This window comes from Limulus polyphemus, unplaced genomic scaffold (assembly GCF_000517525.1).
Source record: "Limulus polyphemus unplaced genomic scaffold, Limulus_polyphemus-2.1.2 Scaffold164, whole genome shotgun sequence".
NCBI classification, from domain to species: domain Eukaryota; kingdom Metazoa; phylum Arthropoda; class Merostomata; order Xiphosura; family Limulidae; genus Limulus; species Limulus polyphemus.
This window is the reverse complement of record NW_013665774.1, coordinates 491,966-504,496: the sequence shown is the minus strand read 5'-3', so window position 1 is coordinate 504,496 and position 12,531 is coordinate 491,966. Positions and strand designations below refer to the sequence as shown.

Sequence of the window (12,531 nt, the reverse complement as noted above, 5' to 3'; positions counted from 1 at the left end):
GCCAAGTCAAGTTCACGAGTCGTATATATTTCGGTGTTTTTTAACATTTAACAGATCACTTTTCAGACCTCCAATGGCACAGCTGTAAGTCTGAGGACTTATAACGCTAAACATCATGTTTCTATACTTGCTGTGGGCGCAGCAAATATAACCTATTGTGTAATCTTGTGCTTAACAACAGATAAACAAACCTACTTTTTAGTTTTAATCCAAATTATATTTAGCTATATTTTGATCGGTGCACATAACGATTTATTCCAGTCATACTTTTGAAATAGTTTTCATCTTTAGAAGTTAAAACACAGTATATGTCTTTTTTTAGCTCACTAACTTTTTTTACGCAGGGGTAAGGATGTACAGGGTGGACAAAACTAAGCTTATATATTTTTTGCCTTTGTAGCATGATATCTTTGTTATCCACATCTTAATCTTATTGATTTTTTTACTTTAATGTGAGCAGCTGTAATTCAGACATCTTATATTTCAAGACAGATCTCTGCAAAGCATTAAACCTGTCACAGTTCTCCTTTTTATTTTCTAGAAGAATAATTTCCTGGCGTTTAAGATGTAGTTTTCTGCATATACCTGTTCCGTACAAGGTCAGTTATGATCTATTTTCCTGCTAAACCGTCTAGTGCCACTCTAATTATTAGGTCATGTTCTCGGTTCTGTACTTTAACTTTTCTGTTCCAATTTTCTTTTTCTTTCATGACATTTTTGATTTAGGTCCTCCACATTACTTTCCTCTCTTTCAGTGTTTCTTTAAGTTTTTAAACATCAATTATACAGCGGGAAGTCCGTGGACTTATAACGCTAGAAACCGGGTTTCGATACCAGTTATGGGCACAGCACAGATAGCCCATTGTATAGGTTTGTGTTTAACTACATACAAACAAGCCTCTACATTTTTAGTCAAATTTCTTTGTTGGGGTCTTTTCATGTAACTTAATATTTATAATGTTCTAGAAATTTGCTATAAATATCAAGTTCACTGGACTGTTTTTCTGAATTTCTTCACCCATTGTTAAAATACTTTAGTCTTGTAGGTATTTAACTGTCAGCCCATTTAAAATAACAAATTGTTATTTATTGGATTTTTCTTTGGTTACTTGGGATTTATAGAGGACTCAAAGATATGATGTAAAAAAAACTAAACTTTTTATTTCATTGGAAAAAATATATATATCGTAACAAGCTCATTACAATAAAAGTTTATAACTGGATAAAACAAAATTGCTGATGTTTCTCTACTTTCAGACATTAATTCAAAACATGTAAGCTATTTCCAAACAATTATGATTTCAATTAGGCCAAATTTCAGTAATTGTATAGCTGGTAGTAAGTTGGCACTGTGTTTGGAGGAATACTAATAAAAAAACTAAACCAGTTCATAACCACTTTAGGTGGCTTAGTTGGTAGTTCCATTCTCTGTCTTTTCTGGGATGTCTCCAGTGGTCTCTTTGCCAGTGGCGCCTCGAAAGCTACGGCAATGTAAGTCCATCATAATCATCAAGTAGGCCCTGCTCTCGAAGTCGAAACTCCCTCATTGATGACAGGAACCAATGAACTAACTCTCTGGTTCGTCTGCATTACCTTCACTCTGATCTTCACAACATTGGTGTATCCTACCCATCTTCTATCTTCTCCGGAATCGGACGTCCCTCAAGATGCTCCTAGCACTGAAAAGCACTTCATGGGCTTAAGGATGTAGTAGCTTCATGGCCTTTATCAACCATTGCGGGAAGCTTAGCCCTTTCAATCAGAAGTCTTCTAACTACCTGACCTTCCTAGCTTTTAACATTCAGGTATAAATTACCACATTACAGTATGCATCACCAGATAGTTTGGAAAGCAAGGAATGCTAATTCCTTTAATTCATCAGATTCTCAACATAATGGTCGTCTTAGTTGTAATAATCAAGCAGTAACCGTACCTTTTTTTTGTCATTACTCGGGGCTTGAAAAGTAAGTGATTGCTACACCCTTTTGGTCAGTAGTCTTCCAATTACCTGACCATTCTAGCTTTGATGATCAATTCCATCTATATCAATGTTCGCGTGTCGTCTGTTGGTTGGAGCTGGTAGTTGATTCCAGCTCTAGCAAATCTTCATCTGGTTCGGCAAAGACTACCAGATCAGTATCTACAGTCTTCTCTCCATTGTTGAGATGATGTCACCACATTGAAGCATCCGTTCTTTCATTATCTGGCCATAACATTGCTCTTGTTGTTAGGCAAATTCATCGTTGATCTTAGCCTCTCCACATACTCTTGGAAACACTGATGAACTTCTCCTCGTGATGGAGGACAACATGTAATGTCCACAGGGAGTAACACTTCCTATCCAAACATGAGGAGGTTTGGTGAACATCCTATTCGACTGCTTTATATGCCATCATTATATATATGCTAAATTTTCATCCTAGTTGGTTCTATGGAGATTAACAAACTTCGAAAACATCCATTTGGTAGTCTGTATTGCCTATACTGCCAAACCACCAGACTGTAGTGATAAGGTGAAGTGTGAGTTTTCACCACGTCTAACACAACTCAGCAAACAGTTGATTGTTGAAGTTGGCTCCATGGTCCATCTGGATCTCTTCCAGTGCTCCAAATATCATGTTATCCAGTTCTCGAGTAACATCTGTGACAGTTTATGCGAGGATATCGATCAATAGATACACTTCGGCCAACTTCATGAGGATATGATACCCTATAATCCGAGTGCTTTCGAAAGGCAGACCTTTCTTTTTCAGAGGCAAACTGAAGAAGAAAGGTCCACCTTTCAAAAGAGCTCAGATTATAGGGTATCTTAGCTTTGTTTTTAATTGATTTTTTTGGGCCTACTTCATGAAATAGTCAATGACAATGACTTTGTAGTGATGGCATAGTGCACTTTCCAGGAGTGGATCAGAAATATCTAGAGATATCCTCATCAGAGGAATTCACTGTGTCTCAGCCAGTTTTCTTCTGGGTGGCACAAACCATACAGTATTCATGCCACAGAGCTCGAAGAATTACTAGCTGCAACACGTTTTGCGGACTGGTAACAATGGTATCACATAACATATTATTGCACTGCTCTTACAGATGCCACATGTAGTGTGCATCCATGTTATACTCCTTTGGTAGTTCTGGGCTGGCCTGACCTTGCAGGACAACAATAATTACCCATGTTAGATCAGGATCCTTCAGTTGTTCCTGAAGCACTAACTTTCGATGGAGTCGTTTTCCTCATGGTGGGCTCTTGTTATAGCCAAAGCGGCCATGGTTTAAACTCACACATGGTGTCCAGGATTAGGACATTACACGGACAATGGACAAGGTCCGTCTCTCCGTGTGGCTAGACAGTCCATACGTGTTTCTGTGTTGTGAGCATGGTTAATGAACTATGATAAAATCATATGCTTACAAAGTTGTTGTCCAACATGCTCGCATCTCTTTTAATGAACTATGATAAAATCATATGCTTACAAAGTTGTTGTCCAACATGCTCTCATCACTTTTAATGAACTATGATAAAATCATATGCTTACAAAATTGTTGTCCAACATGCTCTCATCTCTTTTAATGAACTATGACAAAATCATATTATTACAAAGTTGTTGTCCAACATGCTCTCATCACTTTTAATGAACTATGATAAAATCATATGCTTACAAAATTGTTGTCCAACATGCTCTCATCTCTTTTAATGAACTATGACAAAAACATATTCTTACAAAGTTGTTGTCCAACATGCTCTCATCACTTTTAATGAACTATGACAAAATCATATTCTTACAAAATTGTTGTCTCTAACATGCTCTCATCTCTTTTAATGAACTATGATAAAATCATATGCTTACAAAGTTGTTGTCCAACATGCTCTCATCTCTTTTAATGAACTATGACAAAAACATATTCTTACAAATTTGTTGTCCAACATGCTCTCATCACTTTTAATGAACTATGACAAAATCATATTCTTACAAAGTTGCTGTCCAACATGCTCTCATCCCATCCGGATTTTTAAAGTTTACTAGCTTTACTTCAGCAATTGCAGCACGGAAAACGAACAACCGAAAAATTTCTATAGCAGGTAGAAAATATATGATAGGCCCGCTTATCATAGTTGTGACATCATTTCTAATGGTGAAAGTTCATAATTGGTTTACACAATTATTTGAAATGATTAAAGTTGATACTAGATTTATACGCTCATTTATAATAAATAAAGTTGATAATTGACTCATATAATTATTTGAAATGATTAAACTTGATATTTGATTTGTACAATAATTTGTAATAATGAAATTCACACTTGAGTTGTGCAATTATTTGAAATGGTTAAACCTCATACTTAATTTGTATAATTAAATCATTGTAATGATACTTCTTTTAACGACAGTTTCAATTTACTCTTTGATAGCAATCTTTGTTCCATTAGGCTTAAGCAGTGGAATAATAATGAGACGGCTTGAATGGGTAATGAAGAAATTAAGCAGAGGAAGACTATGAAAAGGTTATGCCTACAACGTGTATCCTTACACAGATGTATTACAATGAAATAACAAAACTGTAATGTAATTGAAAAGATGTAATTAACTCTTAAACAGTTATGAAATTACCCTTCGTTTGATAGGTAAACAAATATTTCTATTTGTAGCATAATTTAACAATTTTTTTCTACTTCTAGTAAACAACTGATACTCGGTTCTGATACTCAGAAATTCGAGCAAATCTACACAAAGCTTATAGCCTAATTGTAAACTGATGGACAAGAGGGATGACAGCCAGTCATCAACACCCTCCACCAACTCTGGGACTGCTCTTTCTGCCTAATGGTGGGGTTTAATTGCCACTTTTACAAGGCATTACGACTCCAAAGTGCGTAAGGAGCTTTTGCAACAACGAGACGCAAACCACGGGCACTTGAACCACAGTTAGGGCACGGAAACCACACGGCCAGACCCATCTAACAATTAATACATAATTTTTTTGTAGCAAGGTTTAGCAGGGAATTTTATTTGTAGCAAAACAAGCAAACATGTTTTATCTTAAAGAACTAGTGCATTTTAATTTTTAGCATAAAGTAATAGTTATATTTATTTTCTAACGCAACTCAGTACGAAAGCTTTATAAACACTAACTGATATACATTTAATGATACATTTCTGTACGTTTATTTAAAATAATTGAAGGTATCTTTGTGAATGATTAATCTAAACACCCTATTCAAGGGTACTTTTGTGTTCGCTTACTGAACACAATTGGAGATATTTTGTTTACGATTATTTAGACTTTATATGCCTATACTTTTGTGTAAGAACATACAACATTATGTTTATTCGAAAAACAATTTATGGATAAGTTTATGTTTAACGTACATGTTTGAATAAAAGAGTTTATTGTACAACAAACTGATGGATTGAGTTACTTGTCGTACGATTATTTCAAGTTGGATTATGAAAAGGAGATATTTCTATTATAAAATAATGAGATTTATTCAAATACATAATCAAAACGTAAACCGTAGTTTTTTCTAAAACAACACCTATAAAGTAAGTAAATTAAAGAAGACTAAGGGAAAGTTATATTCTTAAATTACTTGGGTATCTAAAATACAACATAAATAATTAATTACTTAAAGTGCCAAGAAAGAAAAGTACATACAATTATTAAGTAGGTCTTTGTGATCTATATTTATCCATAATGGAGTAAGGTAGTATTATGCGATAAATACTACGGTGAAATAACGGTAAAAAATCTTACATCAACAAACATTTACTTTAAACACGTAAAATTATACAAAATGCGTCTTAATCACAAAACGAAACCATCTGAAAGTATAATCCGTGAATTAAAATGTCAACATAAATAAGCTAACTTTTTATAATTTGATCACATGTTAGTAAAGGTAATTTTATGGTGATCTAAGATTTAACTTGTAGCTCATGTGATTTTATTTTTTAACACGTTAACCGATCACACTTCACACACAGACAATGATTCACTGAGTTTAATGAGAATATACCTAACATACATATTTATTTTTTTATTTTAAACAGCTTTCACATATATACTACAAAAACATAAAAATACAGCTAGTAGATTTCACATATATGCATTACAAGATAGGGCAGATTTCATAAAATCAAGAACATGTGTATAAATACGCGCGTGTAATCAACTTTCTTACGTAAGGATGCTAATGGTATTTAATTCTTTTTATTATTGTAATAAAACCTAGACAGTAACATTCATAACTCTCAACAACATCTTAATCCATTATCTGAATACAATTGGAATATACCATAAACATTTAAATTTGATTTCGAATATTGCATATTTGAATGTTAATTAAAACAAGTTTATACTTGGTTTAGCTGTTCAATAATTCAATTAAAAATACTTATTATATGTTAAACTAAACTACTAATCTACAAGGAAACAACTGATGAAAGAGGAAAGCAATTATATTATTGTAATTATCTGTAGAATAGAAAACAACCTGTGCTGTAAAGTTTCGCTTACTTTTTTATTCTCAGTTATATACAACTCACAAATCGTTTGACTAAATGTCATGACTATCACAAAAGCACAAATAAGCTGTTAGATATCCATTTCTGACAGTTTCTACATTTCTTTAAAACAATATACACCACTAAAACACGGAATCACATAAATAGAAAGTTATGGTCATTTCAGATTTTTTTTTTTCTGATTCGAAGAAAATGTTCGTTTTAAAACAAGTTGTTCAGTCGGTTTAGAACACTTTCTTTTTATAAAAATACTTGGTCATTCTGCTGCGGACCAGTTCTGAACTATCTACTGTATCAAGTGAAATATTTGTGAAGCAGTTTCTCTGATTTTGCTTTAATGGTTATAACAATGTGAAAACAGACTACTAGATACTAAAACAACATAACACTACTCACATTTAAGAATTTTAAAATAAAATTAGTTGACAATTTGCCTGACTTTTTAAAATCAGGAATTACATTAAATAGAAAGCTTCGTAAACTGAAATATAAATATTCATCATACTTAATAAGCACGTTTATTGTTTACTAGTCTTCTAGTCTATATATTACATCTAGTGTGGGTGTAGGGTCTGTTATTACCATCCAAACTCCATTAAGCCCTCTTGCGGAAACGGTGCTAAGCAGATTTCCGACAAATTAATTGCAAATGAGCAACAAAAACAATTATGTTCTTCTTTATATACAAAACCAAGTACGTTCTTTAAGATATTTTTTAAGAACAGTCTTAATTCACACAGTAATACAGAGAACGTTGACAAAAACATAAAATTTGTAATTAGTAACATTTTCCTATAGGATAATTTTTGATAGATTTTTATCTAACTTTAATATTCGGGAGAAAAAAAAAGAGAAACGATTTAAGAGCTATTAGAATAGATTTATGAAAACAGTTAAACCTTCCTCCAACAGTTTAGTATTTTTATGTAAATACTGTTTATTTTATTTGAAACAGTTTTTGTATGTATTTCTTGTATTTACGAGAAAGCTATTAAGGCTATCTACCACCGTCCCTAATTTTAAGCTACTGACCAGAGAGAAGGCAACCAGTCAGCAGCACCCTACCATCCATCAGTCACGCTAAGGGATTAAATATCACTCTTATAACGCGCCCACGAATTAAAATAGGGGGAAGATTATGTAGTATCTGACGGATTCGAGCCCGGCTCGGCAGCTCAAAAATCCAGAGATATACGACAGGGCGAACCTGCACCCCCAAATTATTGACTAAAAATATGTGGACTATGTAGTGTTTTTACTTATAATTATCCTAACAAAAGACGAAAAATAATTATTAAAGTACAAGAAAGAAATAAACAAACGAGAAAATAATAGTAATAACATGATATGTGGTACTAATGTTTAGTGGAAACAGAAAAGTGCGTTATTTACCATAGGTTTGTAAGTTATACCAAGTTTACAGTACATAACGAATATGAGAGATGTTGGAGACAAAATTTCAGAGTTGTTTTGTCTACTGATTAAAATACATTTATGAGTAGTGGTGTCGTTATATATATACAGTTGAACGATCTTGTAGCATGCCCAAAAGAGTGATCATTTTGCTAGTTGAGCTCACATCTTATATAAATATTATTTTAATCATTTTTATCATCTACAGTTGTTCTATTTGATACAGTGCTTCCATTCACTCTTCTTTCCTCATCAAGCCACCGATGATGTCTATTGGGATTGGAAATAAGATAGTAGAGTTCTTCTCTGCTGAGATAGAGTTGAGAGTTTGTAGATAACGAAGCTGTAAAGCTGCCGGAGACTGTGCAATGACCTCAGAAGCTTCCATCAGAGCTCGAGATGCTTTTTGTTCCCCTTCGGCTGCAATGACCTGATTGCGAAAATACAAATCTACAGTTGAAAAATGCTATTAAGTTTTTTAATCCTAAAAGGCCACGAAATATTATTATTCGTCGCATGCTACAATTTTTGAAAATTCTACATTGTACACAGCTAAGTTAGGTCACTTATATCTTCATATATAAATATATATCACACGACTGCATGGGTAACATTAAAAAATTAGAGACAAAATAAAATTAGAAACACACCAATCAGCTTAAAGATCTAGACAATGACTAACGTCATATAGGAGGTGCATGACAACATTAAAATCTGCCGAAGCAAAATAACTCTAAGTTGCATACATTTTGTATATCATTTGCTTTCATAAATATTTTACGATATTTAATTTACTATATATTAAGGCAGAAAATATAAAAGCATGACGACTATTTTAATTGTTTGAATTTCGCGCAAAGCTACACGAGGGCTATCTGCGCTAGCCGTCCCTAATTTAGCAGTGTAAAACTAGAGGAAGGCAGTTAGTCATCACCACCCACCGCCAACTCTTGGGCTACTCATTTACCAACGAATGGTGGGATTGACCGTCACATTATAACGCCTCCACGGCTGATAGGGCGAGCATGTTTGGTGTGACGAGGATTCGAACCCGCAACCCTCAGATTGTGAGTCGAGCGCCCTAACCACCTGGCCATGCCGGGCTGTTCAGTACAGATGAACTAGATGTCTTAACATTTTTGGCGATTTATTTACATTTTTTTTTACCCATTTACGTAAACGTTAGGTTTTTTAAATTGTTATTTCATTAAAGCAACAGTTGTATCACTACAAAACTGGTACCATCTTTACTATTGTAATGAAAAATGAAAAGCAATAAAATTAGATGACGAAAAAACGTTATTTTCTTTATATTGTGGGTACGAAGTGAAGCTTTGGTTCCATTACATTTATTCAACTGATTACAAATATTGTTGGACCAATAACAAAATAATATAATTATAGAGTTAACTTATAATCTAACATAAAACAGTACTATTCATTTCGTAGCTTGAGGACTATTTTAAATGTTTGTTTTGAATTTCGCGCAAAGCTACAGTCTTTAGAGTGTTATAATTTTGCAGTTCCTTTGATCCAGAGCTCGAAAAAGAATATCTGTTGGGTACATGAGAGAGACTAACCTTTGCGCGAGCTTCGCGTGCAGCTTCAGCCTCAGCAGCCATGGCACGTTGCAACTGGACTGGCAAACGTACATCTTTGCTATGGGTTACAGTGGAAAACACACAAGAATGAACATGTTAAAAACGGCAATAAGTGTGCAAAAACCAACATAGAAAAACAAGACAGATATTACCTCCCAACACACAGACATACACACATTAGTATTTTTAAAGTTAGAATTTTATAACATTTAATAAAAAGTGCTTTCGTTTTCAACCTAATTAATAATATTTATTTTATCAGCCAAAACAAAGGAATTTTTTATTAACGTCACAAGTTTTTAATGTATTGTATGACGATATAAAATTTTGCTTTCCCCTTTTCATTTCGTTTGAAAACTGGGAATGAAATTTGAACTCTAATTTCACAACTGTTTATCAGGTCAGTAGTATTTCAATTAATTTTCTACATCTATGGATATATAACCTTAGCAATTCAGGACTTTGTAATAAATGTAATTAATGCATATAAGATTCTAAATGCTACACCGCTTCCCTCACCTACCGAATGTCGTATGAAGCGCCGTTCATGTCGAAGTTATAAATTACCGGGAAGACTTGACAAGTTATTATTTTGCTATGTAGAATGAAATACTAGTTAACTTGCTATATTTGTATGTTAAATACGTCGAAACAGAAGATAAATTTATATACTTACCTATCCCTTGGTGTTAAAGTATTTTTCTTATGACTTTCAGACAACGTAATCAAAGTTAGAACTTAGAGATACAATAAGCATAGTTATCTCATATAGAGTGGTATGACTCACATCTCAACTCTTTCCACCTTTATTCCCCAATCATCAGTACATTCATCAAGGACACTCTGCAGAGAAGATGTGCAAGCAAACATCAGATTTATACAGCGGTATAATCAAACAACAGTTTAAAATAACTAAGCCTTGTAGTTTAATGTGTAACAATTAACTTTATTGACATCTACCCCTCATATCTTCTCCATATAAGGCTTAACTCTACTAAGATGTCTGCAGTAAGTAAAGTTATGGCTAATTATTAAATATTGCCGTTTAATTCAATGTAAGCTTACAATATTTTATGATTATTTCATGCTTGATTGAATCCATATTATAAACATATTGTTGCGTCAGCGAGGTCACGTGACTAGTGTCACGCCACTTTTCTAGAAATATCTTGTTCCTTCATGAATGCCCTAGCATTTACTAGATATAGGGTAGTATGGTATATATATAAGATGGTCACAACGTGACGGGACAGCGTGTGTAGGTAGAAAGTAATTGAACTGCAGTCAGAGAGTATTGTTGAAGTTAACGCGTTTGTTTTAGCGCGATTGTTGAAATTAAGTGTATCGTAAAGTTGTATTCCGAAAGAATAAACCAGTTTTATTAAGGAAGGACTTGTGTCGCTAAAGTTTCGTGGGAACGAGGTTACGGAAAATTAATTAACAAACGGAGACGTAACAATATTGACAAAATACATAGCATATTTTGAAGCTCCACACATTTATAAAACATAACATTTAATATATTGTTGTTGCATATGCAGAATGAGCTGATAATACGATGTGTCATATGACTTCTTATTCCCTAAATACACAGAGATTTTTCAGACTTTCGTGGAAGCATGATATTAAATGCTTTTCTAAAGGGTCATTAACAAAGATCCTTTTTTTATGTTGATACTTAAAGACATCTATAACCAGAATTCAGCAAAAGTGGCTGTTGCAAACGAGTGTTTCCATCAACTGCTGGTAACTGACCGATAGACAGCATGTAATGGAAAACAGATGACAGATTGTGTATTAGTTTAAAGGTGTCTTAAACAATGGACAATAATTGACTATCTCTAACAATACCGTGCAAAGGACATAGTAACAAATTTTAATATAGCAGCCAAAAACTCAGCCTGAAAACTGTTTAACAAAATCATGAAAGGACATTATAACAAATGTTATATAACGGCCAGAAAATCAGCCTGGAAACTGTTTATCTTAGATGCAAGTAAGAAATTATGGCTTAAATGTTGCTTCATTCAAAAGCTGTGGACAGTGAATGACTGGCTGCATGCGGTGTTGATTTATGAGACGCGTTTCATCCTCTTTAGTGCTTACAGTAGAATTAATATGCGAAGAAAATTAATTAATATATTTTATGCTACTCGTGTTTTTCCGACAGTGCGAGATGTTGTTGGTGTAATGGTGTGGGGAAAGAGTGAACTGCGTCAAAAGTATCAGAGCGTTGAATACTTTAATGCAACAATATGATGCACACGTTCGAAAAGCATGACACCGATTTCTGTCATTTTAATGCACCAACGAATCTCAATCTGACTGAGTATCATTGGCATGAACTTAAATGGCGCATTCGCTGCTTTAATGATATATATATATATATAAGATAGTCATATGAACTGCGATCCACACCTTTCGATGAGATGGACACAGCTAAACAATCCACCTCTCTCCATCTTGTGGAGTCTTTTCCACGCTAAGTCTAGGTATTGTTGCATATCCTTCCCCATATTAGTTGGAAGTCCAAATAAGTAAGTCTTGATCCGAGATGATTTAGAGCAGGCCCTTATATTCTGAATTATATCTTCAATTATTACACTATTTCTAAGGTTAGGTTTATACCTACTATAAATAACTAATCGCTTGTTTCGTTCTACGTTACCTGCATAGAGTTAGAGATATGTTCTCGCTCAGCCAGTATCTCGTGCAGATTGTGAGTACCGAGCATGTTCCTCAGAGTAGTCTGGGCAAGCAGACTTGTGCTGTGGTGAACGTTCTCCACGTTAGCCACAGACACCGTGGCGTTCTGAACCCGGTAATAAACAACAGCGTCGACCGATATGGTTACCGAATCCTTAGTCAAGACCTGGAATGGGTAAATTAAACATAATTTCAAGTAAAACAACTAAGTTAGACACATACAAACTTGTTACGTTGATGTTTATGCAACTTTCCTTTCTAAAAGCCCCCCCCCCCCCCCCCCACCGTAC

The 12,531-nt window shown here is 34.1% G+C and overlaps 2 protein-coding genes across 3 annotated transcripts in view; both read right to left on the bottom strand.

Annotated features, from left to right (window-relative positions):
- LOC106477272 (death domain-associated protein 6-like) overlaps positions 1–3,266 on the bottom strand; it is a 46,305-nt gene extending 43,039 nt beyond the window's left edge. Inside the window, exon 1 of the mRNA XM_013937864.2 lies at positions 3,212–3,266. Within this exon, the coding sequence (XP_013793318.1) occupies positions 3,212–3,266 (55 nt within the window). The remainder of the gene's footprint in view (positions 1–3,211) is intronic.
- Positions 3,267–5,569: 2,303 nt separating this feature from the next.
- The window catches only part of LOC106477261 (band 7 protein AGAP004871-like), a 39,733-nt gene continuing 32,771 nt past the window's right edge, over positions 5,570–12,531 (bottom strand). For both annotated transcript variants that reach the window (XM_022381448.1, XM_013937853.2), the window contains 4 exons: positions 12,204–12,407; positions 10,323–10,378; positions 9,515–9,593; positions 5,570–8,364 (listed from right to left, as the gene is read on the bottom strand). In XM_022381448.1, coding sequence (XP_022237156.1) covers positions 8,170–8,364; positions 9,515–9,593; positions 10,323–10,378; positions 12,204–12,407 — 534 coding nt within the window. In that variant the 3' untranslated portion in view covers positions 5,570–8,169. The remainder of the gene's footprint in view (positions 8,365–9,514; positions 9,594–10,322; positions 10,379–12,203; positions 12,408–12,531) is intronic.